Below are 19,791 nucleotides of genomic sequence, written 5' to 3' on the forward strand. Positions count from 1 at the left end.
ACCAATGTCATTCCTAGGAAGAGAGGGAAACAGCCTTATACCCAGGAGTATTTGCACAATTCCACCTGTGCAGTCAAGCAAGGTTGGAGAGCAGAAGCCTGAATCATGGAACAGTCTGTCAATCACATCTCTTCTGGGGATAAGGGTAAACCAGAAGAGAAAAACATTTCCCTAATTAGCCCTCCATGACCATAGGCTCCTTGGCAGAAAAAGTTCACAATTATATCAGCATTTGGCCCTTACACTCCCTCACAGCCAGAACCCATGAGCTAACTTGCTGTCAATCCGTTAGCGCTGTCAGGAAGCATCATCTATCTTAAGAGCCATGTAGAAAGCATTCTCTATGATGCTTACTTCAAAGTGATGTGCTGGGAGGTACTGAAAAGAATGACGGGTAATGAACCCAAAGTGCATTTAGGAACAGAAAAATCCTCTCTCAGAATCACTGCCAGAAACTTACAGTAAGGGGGAATCAAAGGGTAGTGTAAAACGATTCTATCTCTGATAAAGTAGGGTTCTTTCGGATGGACTGGTTTATTTTACATAATTTTCAACAATTACTTAAGATCATATTCTGTTCCAGAACACAGATCTCCCTCCTCCTGTATTCTAAGTGATTTTCATATCCCAGGCACAGATTTCCTGATATAAGTATGCATTTTCAGGAGCAACCACAGCAATTTTCTGTCCAGAAAAAAAGAAAACCACACAGATTTGCCAGTGCTTTCAAGATGTAACTAAAATACTCAGGTGGGACTTTTCCCAGTGACTTTGTGGGCCCGTAGAGCTAAAGAAAATTTCTGCAACAATTTTCTTGGATGAGAAAGCCGTCATTTTCTTTCCTTATTATGCATTTCAAATTACAGTTTCTAGCCATATTGTTTAGCACACTAGTTTTAATGCTCCTTACAAAAGAATACTGGAGTTTATATTTAAGCTATCAGATTTATGATTCAGCAGCCTCTTTATCTTAGGATGGGGCAGGCAGACTGAAAGAGAATGTGTCCTATGACCTGAAGTAGCTGTTCCTTCTATCACACTATGCCTATGGTTCCTCTGAAGCATTTGAAAAACTCTACCTGATTTATAACTGCTATGGCTTAAAATGCTATCAACAGTACTGGATGGAAAGTTCAGCTTCCTCTTTTCAGAAACATATCTGCTTTATTCCGTGAAAGTAAACGTAACATGCTGCACATACATTTTTCCAATCAAATTGCATAGTTGAGACAAATTCATTTGTGCTTTGTAGCAGAACTCACAGTAGGTGTTCATATCTAAAAACTTTGATTTGGAAATGCCAAGTCCTGGGCAAGCTCACCTTTGTTTGGAGTGTTAGTTAATGATATGCACCGCCATTCCCCTTCCCATGATTTGGCTAACCGTGTACCTCAGCCTGTACCGTAGGGGAGCATGAGCTTTGAATTAACACAACGGAAATGGGAACAAATCTAGCTGAACGTCTCCTTCTTGGAGAGAAGCGGGGAAAGGCTCTCAGGATTGTTGAGGTATCCAGCCCTCAATGAATAGCGGCTGTGTATACTGAGTTTTGTTGGTTTGAGGATTGTGTCTGTAGAGGTTAAAAAAAAGAAAGAAAAGAAGGCACAGTTGTTTCTCAAGTCGCCATTTTCAATTCAACCAACAAAACTAAATTCTTCCATTTTCAAGCTTCAGGAGGGCGGCTCCAAGGCAGCGGGGCTCTCTTCCAGCCCCGGGTCCGCAGAGGAACTTATTGCTTCTGGGAAGGGCCCCGGGTAGGTCTGTGCTGCGCACTGGATCCCTTTTTGCAGGCCAGTCTCTTCGTGGAATTCTCCCTGGGTGCTGAAAGCTGGGCAAGATCTAGTCCGGGCATTGTCGGGGTGTCCCACTCTCTCACTCACGGTGCTCAGGGGGAATTCTCTCCGCCTCCGCCTCTGCAGTCCATCCTCCTTGTATTTTATGGAGTACCAGGCCAGAAAAATAAAAATAAACCCAACGAATTTGAGGCCGGCAGCCAAACCAAAATACACAAAACGAAACGACGTCACGTTGTACTCCCAGCAAGAACCCTGCACACCACATTCCTGTTGCCAGAGCATGCAGGTGGTGTCAATGACTGCTCCAAAGTAGATTGGAGTAGGAATGTATGCTAGAGGGGTGGAGAAGAAGAAAATACGAAGACTTAGCACATCTTCCAAGGGAGAACAGGTTTGTAAATTAGCAAGGTACTTGTGTGCTCTAAAACCAGTTGAGGGGAGGGATTTTCTTGTGTTACCAGATTTTTTTTAAGACGCATCATATTTTATCACAATATATTTATCATAAAAGCATTCACTATATGATAAACACTTAAAGTCGAGTTTGCCACCCAGAATGCGCTGTTGATTTTTAGGATCAAATCAACATGTTGTACCCTTTAAATATATACAATTTTATTTGTCAAGTATACCTCAATAAAGCTGAAAAAAGGGGTATTGCTAAAAATACAATTAGAGAATCCTTTTAATCTTAAAAATTGGATTTTGTCATTACGTATTCAACAGGCTATACTAGAACCCTTTATTACCCACCAAAATTCGATACGCTTAGTTCTTGTGGGTTGGGCTTTAGTCCTTGGATGCAGGAAAAGTACGAGAAAAGCAGCATCTCCTATGAGTCAGAAACCACATAACATGGCAACTTTGTAAAAGCACTTATAAATCTAAGAAATTATATATATAAAGGAACTTTATTATGGCATAAATTTCATCTTTGAAGTTTGTGAAACATCTGAGATGAATAGTAGCTTCGTTGTCTGGGCTATGACATAGACATTTCCTTAATCCAATGAGAAAAAAAGTATACCTAGTACATAGACTCCTGTGTCACATGCTACTCCCTTTACCAAAATGTTCCCCCAACTCATTCACTTTGCAAATATCTATGCCCCCTTTAAATTCCTGACTTACTCAGATGCCATCATATTCTCACTGCATTTTGGATCTACCTCCATTTTATTAACTATCACATAGTATTTTAAATGTTTACAAATTTGTCACTCCATAAGCTTCTTCAAGGCAGGGGCCACGCCTTTTATTCTCTGCATCCCAAAGACCTCAATAAACATTTATGGAAGATAGCAATGGGAGGGAGGAGGGAGGAAGGAATAAAAGAGAGAAAGGAGGAAGGGAGCCAGGAAGACAGAAAGGAAGGCAGAGAGGATAGGCAGGCTGATAACCCAGGAAGCTGTGAGTGATACGTTTTAAATAAGTTGTTTTTATTTAAAATAAAGTCTATTGGTTTAATTTTAATATTATTAAAGTTTTTAAAACTCTTTTTCTGCTTCAGAATTTGGGGGGAAATGAAAATTGGCTTGTTGGCCCAACTAGACTTTTTCACAATCCATAGAAGTTAAAATAAAGTTGAATTACATAATAAATGTCTGAAATGTTCTCCCTCCACTTATTCTTGATGCTGTGGCATACATCTGTTGACTCACCTTTACCTCCAAATCATATCAAATGACCCCAACTCCACGGCATCAGAGAGGAGCAAAGCAAAAAGAAGAAATTATCTTTTTCTGGCCAGGCATTGTGGCTCACATCTGTAATCCCAGAACTTTGGGAGGCCAAAGCAGGTGGATCACCTGAGGTCAAGAGCTCAAGACCAGCCTGGCCAACATGGTGAAACCCCATCTTTACTAAAAAAAAAAAAAAAAAAAAAATGCAAAAATTAGCCACGCATGGTGGCAAGTGCCTGTAATCCCACTTACTTGGGAGGCTGAGGCAGGAGAAACACTTGAACCCTAGAGGCAGAGGTTGCAGAGAACTGAGATTGTGCCACTGCCCTCCAGCCTGGGCAACAGAGCAAGACTCTGTCTCCAAAAAAAAATACATATATATATACATATATATTTCTTTTCTTATTCAATTACCCCTTTGGTTAACAAATCTCCTTATTTCTAAATGTTATTTCTAAATAATACTGTTTAACTTTTAGCAAGATCTATAAGACTGACTTTTTTTTTTTTTTTCAGACAGAGTTCTGCTCTTGTTGCCCAGGCTGGAGTACAGTGGCTCCATCTCGGCTCACTGCAACCTCCGCCTCCCAGGTTCAAGCAATTCCCCTGCCTTAGCCTCCTGAGTAGTTGGGATTACAGGTAGGCACCACCACACCCAGCTAATTTCTTTGTATTTTTAGTAGAGATGGGGTTTCGTCATGTTGGCCAGGCTGTTCTCGAACTCCTGACCTCAGGTGATCCACTCACCTCGGCCTCCCAAAGTGCAGGGATTAAAGCATTAGCCACTGCACCCGGCCTAAGGCAGACTTCTTCACTATATCTAAGTGTGTCAGAATTTCCTTTAAACAGCATGTTTTTTAAAAAATGATAGCCTCAGAGTCTTATTAGTACTGAAAAAAACAAGCCACTCATTAAATGGAACTAGAAGCATTTTCCTCCTGGGGCTTATTGAAAATGCTCATTCTTGGACTGGGCCATCAACCACAACATATGACAAATGGAGAATGCCAGGGGATTCATGCTTCAGGGGGTCAGAAGATGCCCTTTTTAAACATTACCTCTTCAAAACTGAAATAAGAAATTTGAATCAAAAGCAATTTTTTTGTCTTGTAGACAATGACACTGATTACTGAGGAGAAAATAACAGCTGAAGGAAATGACAGACTGCCACTTGAGAAAAAGACATTATAAAAGGAAAAATAAGCTTGATGACAAAGACGTCAATTTAAAATACATTGAAACTGATCAAAGGAATGTTATATGTTACATGCTTATTTCCCATTGTCTCAAGAACTCACAGAGGGATGTGGTGTTTGTAAAAATAAGACCTATGTTCCACCCGTACAAATGTACTCTGTGGTTTATCACATGGACACAGCACTACTGAGCTTCTCTTGTTGATAAGTAAATACTTACAAGGCAGTCCCTATATGTCACTTTGGAGACCTTTCTTTTCCTTTTTAAAGTTTTTTCTTTTTCTCAGAAAACTTGATAGGTATACTCTTTGTTTAGTCCAATAAAATTACTGTAAAGAAGTGAGGCATTGAAAACTTCACAAATAAAGACCAATTTCTACTGCTTTCATAGTAAAAAGGCATAAAGGGGTCAAAATGCTAGGATTACAAATTCTTCACAAATTGGTTGATTTCCTGTTTCTTACTGTGCAAAAGTCTGGGGAATTTTGTCCAAGTTTATGTTCATAATGAAAAAGAAACTAACCTAACGTTGGTTTTGTTTTGTTTCATCAAACAACAGAACCTGTCAGCTTCTAGTTCAAATCAGAAAACAAGGAAGTTGTACCCTCACCACTAGCCTGTAAAATCTTACTCATGGTAATAAATGACATGACTTGCCATTTTTAAAGGACAGTGAAAATTTGCCATCTGCAAAGAGGAACTAAGAGGTACACTTGGAAATTCAGGGACGTACCAAGTGTTCGCAACAAAACAAACTGCATTCCCAGCGCAAAAGGTCTCTCCTCATCTTCTACGGACCTACAGTGAAGGGAAAGAAGGAAATGCATTTTAAATAGTAGCCCCAAGAAAATGAATGTCAAATCAAGTCGGCTTTGTGCAGAGCCAGGGACTAAAGATGCCATGCCAAAATATTTAATTCACTATTATTTATTAACAATAGCCACACAAGATTGCTGGTGGCTAAATCCCTGAATAAAGGTTTTCCCAATGTAGACATCAAAGAAACTCTGACTATCTCTAATTGTTTCTACAAAAATACTGGTAGAGGGTTAAAGGCTTTTGGCTGAAGAAGCTGAAATGCCTCTAACTGAGCTTCCAAAATCAGATCCATTTTTTTTTAATTATAGAATTTCATCTTAAATACTGCACGGTTTTTTTGTTTTTGTTTTTGTTTTTGTTTTTTTGCCTGTGTGCCTGCATCTTCCAGAGTGGTAGATGCATACATTGAAAATTACTCCAATAATTCTTCCAAAACAGGAAGAAAGAAGAGTAAAGAATAAAAGTATATTCAAAAAATGTATAGGAAACAAGTCAAAGATCAGAGGAAGCATAAGCCCTCCAACCACATCTTTTTTTCTTTTTTAAAAATTTATACTCCAAGTTATTCCCATGTGACAGGAAGATTGGAGTCTACTGGTTCTGTAATTAGCAAAGATTAAAGGGCTCCTTTTCTGAAATTGTAGGTTAGAAGTCAACTGGCGATTTGCCATTTATGAACACCAAAAGAAAAAGTAGCCTATGGGTTATTTAACATCTCTTGAGGAATTAAAGTGCAAAGAATAAGATTATTTGAGTAAATTTATGAATGATTCATGTCTTTTTAATGCTGCAGTACCTTAACCTCTCCATCACATACCCATGAGAGTATGGTATATAATAGGAACTTTCCCAAGACCAGTGCCCTTGTCACCTTTTCCCCAATTTCTTTATTTCTCATAGCAATTTGCAAAGTGCTGCACACAGGTTGTTATTCCATAAATATCTGCTGCTGGAAGAACTGAGTAAACAAACCAGTGGGCCTTTCATGCGCTACTATCTGGCTGTCAAGGAACAGCTTTGCTGGGAAATGCCTGATTCAGCACCAAGTGGGAAGGAAGCCAGAATACGTCTGGTGCAGCCAACTGCCCTTGCTAAGCAATGACATCTCAGCAGGTGCTTCCTGCAAGGTGCCCAGCATTGTGGCATCTGAGGAGCCTGGAGAAAGAGTAAGAACTGACTCCCTTTCTTCATTCCTTCCCTGCACTGCACTCCCTAATCCCCCCTAATCCCCTTCCCTGCACTGCACCCCCTAATCTGGGCAGAAGCTGCCCAGACCCATGGGTGAGTTCTTCTGGCTTCACCATGCTGCCCAGTTCCTTTGTCCACTGCAGTCCTTACTGTAAATATCAACACACCGATGTGAATGTATCAGTGTGGCAGGCCTCCATAACAACTGTTTCAGTACAGACTGAGTGTTTAAGTTAAATATTAAAAGCCAGTGTCCTTATACAAATGCTGGAAAGTAACAAAAGTCCATCAAGAATTTTGCCTAAGTCTTTCCTGGGCCTTAAAGCACGACAAAATAATGAACAAATTCTTAACAGGATCCATTTAGGATTAAACAAGTTTTATTGGGGGTCTGAAAAAACTCCCTAGGCCTCCATAAACAGGTTTATTGGGGGTCTGAAGGAACTCCCCAAACCTCCGTGATTTAGCAGGAGACAAGATAAGGGTAATCACCCCAGCACCTGGACCCATTTAGATTAAGTAAACTTACTGAGGCTCCAGAAGAAGGTCTTCAAGATTCAGATCTTAGTTATAAATTAAAAGAAATTAATCACTTATGTCTTTAAATGAATGCACACTTACACGTAGACAGATAGCTTAGAATGTATATAAGCTCTAATAAACTTTGTAATTTTGAGTTGGTCTGGTGTTTATTTCCAGGCCTTCTCCCTGTAACTGGTTACAGAAATAAAAACCCTCTTCCTCCCCTGTTCATCAGTATCGCGTTATTGCAGTGCAAAAAAATAGCAGCCCGACCATCATTGTGGTCCAGGAACACCAGTGCCAACATTTTTAATAGGACAAAAGTAGCTTCCATGTCCTCTTATAAACAAAAAATCCAAACAAGATATGGCAAAGAAAGCACAGCCTGAAAAACTGGAATAAAAAAAAAGAGAGAAATCACATTCCCCAATATGCCCTTTTCTTGACTCAACTCCGAAATTTTATATGATAGTAAAATTAATGAACTCAGCATTTCAAATTGCAGGCCCAGCATAAATCACCACTGATCCTGAAGGTAGTAACTATCTATAAGGTTGAAGATAATAGCCTTTGCTGTATGCACGATTTAGCAACTTTCTCAAATTACTTCCTGCCCTCCTCTGGGGTCCAGCTTCTCACAGCTGACAGAGTGATGACTTTCAACTCCTGAAGTTGAACCTCGTAGGGCAGAGACTTCAGGAATCAAAAACATCAAAAGACGTTTCATTATACAGTAAGAATATAACCCAACTGAATAAAGAACTTTCCAAAGTATGAAATGTTACAACCTTCCTTTCCCTTCCCAACAGGGAAAAATCCCTCCTAAGTTCACCAGGCAAATATCTGAGCGCCCTCCTGCACATGCTAATTTTGCTTTGCTCTCTGATTTACCACATAAGCCCCTTGTCCTGGATTATGTGCTCTGGAAATTATAAGTACAGAACCCACCCCACAAGTCGAATGCTGTTCTCACCTGAGTGTTACTATGATAGCTGATGGTTGGGCACATGCTGTGATGAAGGTGACTATGAAAAGAAAAACTAAGAATGGGATAAGAGTATTGCAGGTCCGTTTACATTTCCCAGACACAGCATAGCCGTTCTCATTGAGATAAGTCTTGACAATAACCACACGGAGCTGACTTCGCTGTCCCACGGTGGGTGGAGTGATCACTTGGCGACTTTGGACACAGGTGCATTCTGTATAATTCCGTATCTAAGTGAGCAAAATAAAGATAAGTTGTGTGCCCCTCAAAAGCTAACTGTGGCATAAGAATATTAAGACAAAGTTAAGTAAAAGTACTCTAAAATAGCTCGAATATTTTTTCAAACACAAAATATTTCATTGAAAGTACCTTCCTCATTGGTAACAGTAAGGATCTCAAGTGTGTGTCTAACAGAATCAAAGTCTGCTGGTCAAAATTGTTTAAACCTAAACTTTTCTAAGAAGCTTTCGACATTCAATACCATTCACATTCCGCAGGCTCATTTTTGTCATCATTATATTCTGCCTCCATTGCTGTTAACTCTTGGGCTCTCCAATTAGAGAAGCCCCTCAAAAAACAGATCCAAACCTTATTTTTCTTTGTGCTCACAGAGCACCTAGCACAACTCTGGGCACACAGTGGGCCCTAAAGTAAACATCTATTAAATACAGAGAATTTATAGTGCAATCGTGATGACTTTAGCGCCAATAATAGTGAACATCTCATTGGTGTTCCGTTTTCTTTTTCAACCTTTATTTTAGATGCAGGGAGTACATGTGCAGGTTTGTTACACGGGTCTATTGTGTGATCCTGAGGTTTGGTGTACAGATGATCCCATCACCCAAATCGTGAGCATAGTTCCCAACAGGTAGTTTTTCACACCTCCCTCCCCATCTCCACCCTCTGGTAGTCTCCAGTGTCTATTGTTTCCATTTTTGTGTCCATGAGTACCCAATGTTTAGCTCCCACTTATAAGTGAGAACATGCGGTATTTGGTTTTCTATTCCTGCATTAATTCGCTTAGGATAATGGCCTCCAGCTGCATCCATGTTGCTGCCAAGGTCATGATTTTATTCTTTTTTATGGCTGTGTAGTACTCCATGGTGTATATTATCACATTTTCTTTATGGAATTCATCACTGATGAGCACCTAGCTTGATTCCATGTCTTTACTATTGTGAACAGTGCTGCGATGAACATACAAGTGCATGTGTCTTTCTGGTAGAACAATTTGTTTTCTTTTGGATACATACACAGGAATGAGATTGCTGGGTTGAGTGGTCGTTTTAAGTTCTTTGAGAAATCTCCAAACTGCTTTCCACGGTGTCTAAGTTAATATACATTCTGGTGCTTCCATTTTTAAACATCTTTGAAGTCCCTTTAGCTAGCTGGTGCCCTACACCCTATAGAAGAGCAACCAGCTCCATGGATGTAACTTCGCTACTACAGCCCCCACCCAGTACTGCTCCTGGACTGTGACAGAGTCAGACTAAATGGACATCAGCTGGCCTTCATTGCAACCTTTGAATACTTGAAGCAGTCATAAGAAAAAGTATGAAGATGGGGCACTGTTTGGCTGTCATGCTCAAAAGACTGCTGGCATATTTTAAAGGATGAACACTCACTCTCAAGAAAGGACTTCGCCACCAAGAGAACAGATCTCACCCTTTCAACATGGCGACACAGTGGAGTTCACCAATTATATAATGGGGAACAAACAACAGGAATTCTCAATTTATCACTGCAGTTTAAAACTCAGACATCAAAAACAATATCCCCAAAACATTCAGTGGATGGTATAATCCCTTATCACCTGCACAGAACAAGCACATGCATTTTAACCTTTTAGTGAAAGCAACTTCGTACAATCTGTTCTTCACAAAGAATCAAACTGGGCTCAATAAGTAACTGTGTAGAGGCTGGGCACAGTGGCTCACACCTGTAATCCCAGCACTTTGGGAGGCCAAGGGAGGCAGATCACCTGAGGTCGGGAGTTCGAAACCAGCCTGACCAACATGGAGAAACCCTGTCTCTACTAAAAATACAAAATTAGCCAGGCATGGTGGCACATGCCTATAATCCCAACTACTAGGGAGGCTGAGGCAGGAGAATCACTTCAACCTGGGAGGCGGGGGTTGAGGTGAGCCGAGATCATGCCATTGCACTCCAGCCTGGGCAACAAGAGCAAAACTCCATCTCAAAAAAAAGAAACAGTAGAATATGAAAACCTTCTCCCACAGTATTACAGCCCATTTATAATTTACAGGAAAGGGAATTCTCAAAATAGCCTATTCTTGAACTGTCAGAAATATCTTTACTTTGAAAGTTTTTTTTTAAGCCTGAACTGAACTGATAGTCTATGAAAAATGGCCATCACCCATCTTCACAGACTCCAGTCAGGGGAGGTGCTTTCCTATACTCTTTTATCAGCACCAAATGTGGTCATCTTGACCTTCAAATCTATCACAAGGGCCCTGTCAGAGAAACAAATGGCAGGCCTAGAGCTCAACCTTATCAAGTTTCACTGAGTTGGCGCAGAATATAAAGTAGGAGAAGGCTGATATGGAACCAAATCCCTGCACCCAAATGTTCCAGTCATCCCTGGAAAAAAAAATAATAGCAATGCATAATTTTCTTTCCTCTAGGTTTTCATCAGAGGTATTTTGTAGGTTACTTGGAGCCTCTTGAAAAGAAAGACTGAAGTCATTGTAGCTGCATATGAATTTCATCACATCCTTGTCACAGGATGTTGGACTAACAGAAGAGGAACTTGTGAAATATACTCACCCCAGTGCTAAGATTACCACTATTAACACAGCCAGCCAGACAAGGGTTAAAGTATGTAATTCCATCTGATCCACAGACTGGCTCATACTCGTGTATTTTACAACCACAATTAACGTTGCAGCTTCCTGTCAGATTCCTATGGGGCATGGTGAGAGAAGGTCTAAGAGAGAAGAGAAGCAGATCATGAGCAACACTTACCAAAATAAAACTCATAGGAAAGGTCTTGAAATTAATAATTTGTCCATTTTACAGAAAATATTCTTCCCATTGAATCAAAGCCATGATACCCGAAGTAGTCATCCTCAACAATTATTTTTGTGACTTTAAAACAAAACATAAAGAAAAATGTTTCAACTTACTGGTACTACAGATTCAATGCTTTTTATCAAATTACTGCCCCACATCAATTTCACCCTCCCTCTTGGTGCTATGAACCTGGTCTCAACATCTGGGCTCTGCAATTCCAACCCTAATATAACTACTCACTTACTGTAGGCACCAGGCTCTACATCTTAACAAATCTGTACCTCAATTTCTTTATAAAATGGAGGAAATACTTTTTAGTATTGAATCAATAACATCACTGTGAGCACATGATCACAGTTAAAATCCATCTATCCCAGTTATTAATATACGTTCCTTCGACCAAAAACTTGTATTCTAGAATAAATTATCAAAGAAAGGCATTGGGGCTCTAGACAATCAAAATGAAGTATTTTCAAAGATGATTAGGAATCACATTGCTAGTTTGATTTAAACAACCAGAGAATAAAGATTAAGCAGTTCTTCACTCAGGATTGCCCAGGTGTGGATCCACAATCAAATACGATGGGTTTCTTTTCTTGAGATCATGGTGTCTGATACAAAGAAATGATACCATATGAAAAGCTTGAAGAAAATAAATTCAGGCAACAAATATAGAGGGAAGGAAAGGCAGGTAAGGATATAGGCCTGGGGAGAGGAGTGTAAACAAACAGCGGTGGAAGAGCAGAGGAGCACCTGGGGGATCCACAGGAGAAGGAAAGGGGCTCTGTACTGCTCGTACCCCATGACCGCTTTTGCTTTTGTGACCATCAGTTTTGTGTATCACTGATGAAATGTTGTTCCCAAGACTAGATGAGTTAGCAATAGCGGATCCTTCATCCAACCATCCATTTTTCCATTATCTACCCATTTAACAAACATTTTGGAATGTCTGTTACGTACCAGGTCTTATCTTTTTTAAAATAGATTTAGAGGGGGTGAAAGTACAATTTTGTCATGTGGATATATTGTGTAGTAGCGAAGTTTGGGCTTTTAGTGAACCCGTCACCTGACTGATGTACATTGCACTCAATAGGTAATTTCTCGCCCCTCAACTCCCTCCCTCACCACCAAGACTTATCTTTTTTTTTTTTTTTTTGAGAAGGAGTCTCACTCTGTCGCCCAGGCTGGAGTGCAGTGGCGTGATCTCCACTCGCTGCACCCTCCACCTCCCAGGTTCAAGCAATTCGCCTGCCTCAGCCTCCCAAGTAGCTGGGATTACAGGCGCCTGCCACCACGCCCGGCTAATTTTTGTATTTTCAGTAGAGATGGGGTTTCACCATGTTGGCCAGGCTGGTCTCGAACTCCTAACCTCGTGATCCACTCCCCCTTGGCCTCCCAAAGTGCTAGGATTACAAGCGTGAGCAACCATGCCTGGCCAAGACTTATCTTTAATGACTATGCTAGTACCACTTATACAGCAGCATAGCCCATCCCAACCATGAGTGTTAATTGGTGTTTGTTCAAAGGTTTTTCTCCTGTGGCCTCTTTCAAACTTTGATAATGAGTCCTTAAATTGTAATGGGGGAAACAAATTCAAAACAATATTAAAGTCTTATCAAGAAATCCTCCTAACAATGCAAAAGGCAAATAAATTCTGTTTTTCATTCATGTCGCTGCATAGAAAAAAAGTATCACAAGACTCTAATAATCATTACATTCACAAACTCCTAGTGTCATATCATCTTAAAGTTTGTATATACCTAAAAAAAATTATTCTAGACTAATGGGTCTCCACTGGGTCAATTTTGCCCCCCCAGGGGACCTTTGGCAACATCAGGAGACAATTTTAGTTCTCACAGCTGAGGGGGTGCTACTGGCATCTAACGGGCCAGTAGTTCCTACTGAGGTAGAAGATCAGCGGGACCTGCTTTCTGAGCCCTGGTCACAACCCTGCTGATCAAAACAGGATGTAGCAAAGAAACTGGCCAAAACCAGGAGAACCAAGATGGCAACCAAAGCGACCTCTGGTTACTTTGCTAATTATATGCTAATTATAATACATTTGCATAAGACACTCCCACCACCACCATGGCAGTTTATAAATGATGCCATGGCAAATGGCCCAAAAGTTACCTTATATGGTTCCGGGAACTCTCTGCCCCTTTTCCAGAAAGTTTGTGAATAACCTGCCCCTTATTTTGTATATAATTAATAGTGGGTATAAATATAGCCAGCCAGCAATCCACAAGTGCTTCTCTGGGCCACTCCACCTATGCTCTATGAAGGAGCCATTTTGCTGTACACTGCTGCTCTAATAAACTTGTTTTCTTTCACTGCCAGCTTGCTCTTGAATTCTTTCCTGCGCAAAGCCAAGAACTCCTCCTAGCTGAGACCCAATTTTGAGGTTTTGCCTGCATCACTACAGTGCACAGGAAGGCCCCCACCACCTCCCATAATAAGGAATTATCTGGCCCAAATGTCAATAGTGCTGAGGATGAGACACTCTGTTCTAGACCAACTTTCACACTGTTCCAGGAGGCAAAAAGCTTTCCTGAGTTTAGGAAACGAGCACAGACCCAGGTCACCCTGGGGTATGTTTGCTTTTCTTATGAGATCATGGTGTCTGATACAAATAAATGCTATGAAATGAAAGGCACTAAGAAAATCAATACATGCAACAAATATAAATAGCAATGAAAGGAAGTGGGCATTCATGAAAAAGTTATTAGGAGAGAAGGTGATCATGGTACACACACAAAAAGCTGCTGACGTGGTTCATCCTTTACACTGCGCTGAAAATCATTTTTAAGAATAATCATGTCCTGTCTGATTGTCATTCACTCTCCAGAAAACATACTGGATTCTAATAATAGCACAAATGTTTAAACCTGAGTAACACTAAGCAATCTCTCATTAGCCTGAAGTGAACCCATCATGAGAGCACAAAATGCACAAGGACTACTTACTGAAGGCTGCCCTCATCCTTGTGCAAAAGGACTGTGCAGCACCTTCCCAACAAACAAAAAGCATTTCCGGCAAGATATAAAATGCACAAGGGCTTCTTACTGAAGGTAGTCCTCCAGATAAGAGGATCGTGTTAACTCAAGAATCAATGTAAGTGTTAATTTTGAGTGAGGCACGGGGCCTCGATAGCAATACCTGGGTGGTCCACAATGTAAGCCTGAGAGTCACACATTTCATCTTACTATAAAAATCATGGAATTACAGAGCTAGAGAGATGGAGGGATCTCTGAGATTATCTGGCAAATTTGCTAACTTTAAAGAATGGGAAACTATAAGAGGTATCATGGCAAGCCCCACAATCATTGAGGCCTCAAGAAAACCAGCCCTGGGGAGACAGCAAAAGAGAAAACAAGTAAAAACAACAACTTTGTTATCCAATCTTTGTTAAATCAATCACTCAGGGATCGATGCTTATGTAAAGTAATATATAACAGCAAGACAGATGATTGTTAAACATAATTCAAACACTTTCTGCTATAGGGTCATTACAGCTAAGTATGTAAGAACACAGTGGCCCTCAAAAATCACATTCACACCACAGCAATTGTGTCCCATCACCCTACCCCAAGATCTAAAGAACACTTCAACTTCCCCATCTAAACATACTTCTACTACATACTTCTACTGGTCTCTATAAATCAAGGAGAAGTCCCCTAACTTTTTTAAGGGACTTCTGCCTCCTTTTGAGTTCCTCTCTATTAAAAGATGTGACAAGTAGAAATCCATACATACTATGCTCATGCCACGTGGACTAAAAGAACATGCTTCACACAGCAAAAAAAAAAAAGAGAGAGAGAGAGAGAAAACCTCTTTAGCAAAATATACTAATAAACTAGAACAGTATCTTTCTCATAATTTCTTAATCTTCATCAATTTATCTCAGTCTTCAAGAAGACTTCAATGAGAATGTTTCTTTTCAATGCCACTTAAATTTTTGGCTTCATATGAGAACCCTTCTTTGGCTATACAGAGCTAAGCAACTTCAGGTTTATAAATATTATTATCATCATCATAATCATCATTATCATTTAAAACTAACATCAGCAGAACCCTATTTTTGTTCCATGTATTGCACCCTGAGATCTCAGCAAAAGTTGTCTCATGCATTCCCCATGAGAATTGTCATTATTATTGCCACGCTTCCATCTTTCAGACGAAGAAATTGAAGATTTGAGAGGATAGGCACTGCCAAAGTCACACAGCTAGTAAGGGTCAGAAATGGATTTAAACCCAATTTTATCTTTCACCACAGTGTGCATCTGTAAACCCCAACACTGGCAGGGAAGCTTTGTGTAACTGTCCCTAGTTTTACTCCTCTAGCACAGGTCTTCTGGGTGGCTTATTTCACTTTCTTCTTCCTGGAGAAAGCTCTAATGCAGTTTTTCTCGCACTCTGCTTTCAGTGTTCCTGAGTGTGAGTCGGAAAGAGCTGGGTTCAATTTCATATCCACAATTCACAAGTGCTGTGAATTTCAGATTTTATATTTGTAAACAGATATCAAAATGTCAGTATCACACGGTCATTGTGGGGGATTAGGCGGGTGAATGTATGGCCAGCGTCCAGCATTGTGCCTGGGACATAACACGCGCTAAGATATTGATGTGCTATCTTTCCGCACTTAACAGAAGCATGAATGAATAGCAGTAACACAATCACAAACGTGAGGAGTGCAAAAGGCTACCATGACATTTTTCCTTTCAAAAAGGATAAAATAGTTTTTAAATTTACTCCTACAGAGAATGGTGGGAAAAGAACTAGATGGAGATCTAGTTTCAGGCCTGCCATTTAGTAGCTATGTGACCTTGGGCCACATCTTTTCGTCTATGGCTATTAAATACCCCTCCTGACTACACGAAGGAGAGTAAGACTAATCAACAAAGCGCAGTATGTCATAGCATATGTGCTAGCATAGGTTTAGAAGAGGACTATATTCAAGGAAATTGTGATTACTGCGTCTAATTGTTATTTTTATCATTAAAGTTCCCTTCAGCTTTGTAGACAACAAATTTGAATCAGGTATAACTTGAAACTTACATGTAATAACCCACAATGTGTACAAACTATCTCTTTAAGTCCAAAATCATTTCAAATAAAATAATGTGTCACTTATATGGCTTTTCAAAATATCTTTATTTATTATTAAAGTAATACATACTCATTGTAGAAATATTTTAAAATACACAAAGACAAAAAAATTAAACTCATGCATAGTGCTAACACCCAGAGATATCCACTTTTAATGCTTTTAGTATATTTTGTTCTGGTCTTTTCTCAATGTACGTATAGATTAACATTAATAACATATTGCTACCAAGATTGTATGTAAAGTTTTAAATTCTATTTTGTCTCCTCCTAACATTACATTATATTGTTATGTTAATATGTTAATATAACATATTTTAACATATATATAATTTTAACATATACATAATCATAATATAACATAACATATGTTAATATAAGGGTATAGAAAGGTAAACTTGGTCCTAAGTTTAATGATACTCATAGGCATTTTTGAAATAAAAACTTATCATGTTGTAAGGGTATATATCTTAAAACACGATACCTTACAGACTTCATGTTGATTTGTTTAGATCTTGGTTACAAAATTTCAAACTTGGCAGAAAGAAAATTTGCTTATACTTTTTATCCCCCTGATACTCCTAAAACGAAGTAAAACAAACATTGTTTGTGTCTCCAAATAGAGCCAAAAAAAAGATGAACTCATATATTTACATCTAGAAATGAACTCTAAGACTATAAATAGAAGGAGCTAGGATAATCCAAAAACATGTATGTCTATGCTCTTTTAAGCAAACTTCTTTCCCCTCTAATTCTCAGAAACTTCCGTTAAAATTAGTAATATCTACAATAAATGATTTTGAATGGTGCTAAAATTTTTTTTTATTATTATTATACTTAAAGTTTTAGGGTACATGTGCACAATGTGCAGGTTAGTTACATATGTATACATGTGCCATGCTGGTGTGCTGCACCCATTAACTCGTCATTTAGCATTAGGTATATCTCCCAATGCTATCCCTCCCCCCTCCCCCCACCCCACAACAGGCCCCAGAGTGTGATGTTCCCCTTCCTGTGCCATGTGTTCTCATTGTTCAATTCCCATCTATGAGTGAGAACATGCAGTGTTTGGTTTTTTGTCCTTGCGATAGTTTGCTGAGAATGATGATTTCCAGTTTCATCCATGTCCCTACAAAGGACATGAACTCATCGTTTTTTATGGCTGTACAGTATTCCATGGTGTATATGTGCCACATTTTCTTAATCCAGTCTATCATTGCCAGACATTTGGGTTGGTTCCAAGTCTTTGCTATTGTGAATAGTCCCGCAATAAACATACGTGTGCATGTGTCTTTATAACAGCATGATTTATAGTCCTTTGGGTATATACCCAGTAATGGGATGGCTGGGTCAAATGGTATTTCTAGTTCTAGGTCCCTAAGGAATTGCCACACTGACTTCCACAATGGTTGAACTAGTTTACAGTCCCACCAACAGTGTAAAAGTGTTCCTATTTCTCCACATCCTCTCCAGCACCTGTTGTTTCCTGACTTTTTAATGATTGCCCTTCTAACTGGTGTGAGATGGTATCTCATTGTGGTTTTGATTTGCATTTCTCTGATGGCCAGTGATGATGAGCATTTATTCGTGTGTCTTTTGGCTGCATAAATGTCTTCTTTTGAGAAGTGTCTGTTCATATCCTTTGCCCACTTTTTGATGGAGTTGTTTGTTTTTTTCTTGTAAATTTGTTTGAGTTCATTGTAGATTCTGGATATTAGCCCTTTGTCAGATGAGTAGGTTGTGAAAATTTTCTCCCATTTTGTAGGTTGCCTGTTCACTCTGATGGTAGTTTCTTTTGCTGTGCAGAAGCTCTTTAGTTTAATTAGATCCCATTTGTCAATTTTGGCTTTTGTTGCCATTGCTTTTGGTGTTTTAGACATGAAGTCCTTGCCCATGCCTATGTCCTGAATGGTAATGCCTAGGTTTTCCTCTGGGGTTTTTATGGTTTTAGGTCTAACATATAAGTCTTTAATCCATCTTGAATTAATTTTTGTATAAGGTGTAAGGAAGGGATCCAGTTTCAGCTTTCTACATATGGCTAGCCAGTTTTCCCAGCACCATTTATTAAATAGGAAATCCTTTCCCCATTGCTTGTTTTTGTCAGGTTTGTCAAAGATCAGATAGTTGTAGATATGCGGTGTTATTTCCGAGGGCTCTGTTCTGTTCCATTGATCTATATCTCTGTTTTGGTACCAGTACCATGCTGTTTTGGTTACTGTAGGCTTGTAGTATAGTTTGAAGTCAGGTAGTGTGATGCCTCCAGCTTTGTTCTTTTGGCTTAGGATTGACTTGGTGATGCGGGCTCTTTTTTGGTTCTATATGAACTTTAAAGTAGTTTTTTCCAATTCTGTGAAGAAAGTCATTGGTAGCTTGATGGGGATGGCATTGAATCTATAAATTACCTTGGGCAGTATGGCCATTTTCACAATATTGATTCTTCCTACTCATGAGCATGGAATGTTCTTCCATTTGTTTGTATCCTCTTTTATTTCAGCAAGGCCGGCGGACCCTGCCCCGCCCCTTTGCGGGTACGGGGGGGCACCAGGGGCCTCCCACTTATTCTACACCTCTCATGTCTCTTCACCATGCCAGACTAGAGTCAAGCTCAACAGGGTCTTCTTTCCCCGCTGATTCCGCCAAGCCCATTCCCTTGGCTGTGGTTTCGCTGGATAGTAGGTAGGGACAGTGGGAATCTCGTTCATCCATTCATGCGCGTCACTAATTAGATGACGAGGCATTTGGCTACCTTAAGAGAGTCATAGTTACTCCCACCATTTACCTGCGCTTCATTGAATTTCTTCAATTTGACATTCAGAGCACTGGGCAGAAATCACATCGCGTCAACACCCGCCGCGGGCCTTTGTGGAATGGTGCTAAAATATTTAAACAATGGAGAAAAAACTCTTAAGTAGATTAAGCTACCCATGAGACACAGGCAAGGAGATGAATGGTTTGAATGATATAATTGGAGGATTTAGGAATGACATGGCCAGAAATGCCAGTCAACTGGGAGGGCTGGTCAACTATCTAAAGACACCATGTTGTCCTATGGTAAAATCAAGTGTGGTGAAGAGGAAGCTGAGTTGTGCATGTGGCAAAGGTCTGAATTAACAGACTGTATTTATTTAATTTCTATAGTCTGAATACGATGGGGCAATAAAGCTATATTCAGAGAAGATACTTTAGGGAAATATTTCGGAGCTGGGTGGAACTGAGTGAATCATCCTGTCCAACAGTCTCGGCCAAGAGCAGAAAACTGAGAAAACTCTTCCTGGTCATTTGGTAGCTCAAGAATCACCCCTGGAGAAGTTTCAGCTCAGTAGCTTAAGTCACAAACCCAGATAATATAACAGATTTTGCTTTAAGTTCAAAAAGATGGCAATTGATAAATGAAAGATAGTCATAGACAGTAAGTAAGTACTAAGTGATTTATCAGCACATAGCACTGGTTAAAAAGTCTTTAT

At 39.7% G+C, this 19,791-nt stretch overlaps 1 protein-coding gene across 2 annotated transcripts in view; it reads right to left on the reverse strand.

The window, feature by feature from the left end:
* Positions 1-1,138: 1,138 nt before the first annotated feature.
* SLCO5A1 (solute carrier organic anion transporter family member 5A1) overlaps positions 1,139-19,791 on the reverse strand; it is a 160,863-nt gene continuing 142,210 nt past the window's right edge. For both annotated transcript variants that reach the window (XM_055116643.3, XM_003831340.7), the window contains 4 exons: positions 10,976-11,135; positions 8,177-8,418; positions 5,408-5,472; positions 1,139-2,128 (listed from right to left, as the gene is read on the reverse strand). In XM_055116643.3, the coding sequence (XP_054972618.1) occupies positions 1,671-2,128; positions 5,408-5,472; positions 8,177-8,418; positions 10,976-11,135 (925 nt within the window). In that variant the 3' untranslated portion in view covers positions 1,139-1,670. The remainder of the gene's footprint in view (positions 2,129-5,407; positions 5,473-8,176; positions 8,419-10,975; positions 11,136-19,791) is intronic.

Source organism: Pan paniscus, chromosome 7 (genome assembly GCF_029289425.2).
Source record: "Pan paniscus chromosome 7, NHGRI_mPanPan1-v2.0_pri, whole genome shotgun sequence".
Classification (NCBI taxonomy): Eukaryota; Metazoa; Chordata; class Mammalia; order Primates; family Hominidae; genus Pan; species Pan paniscus.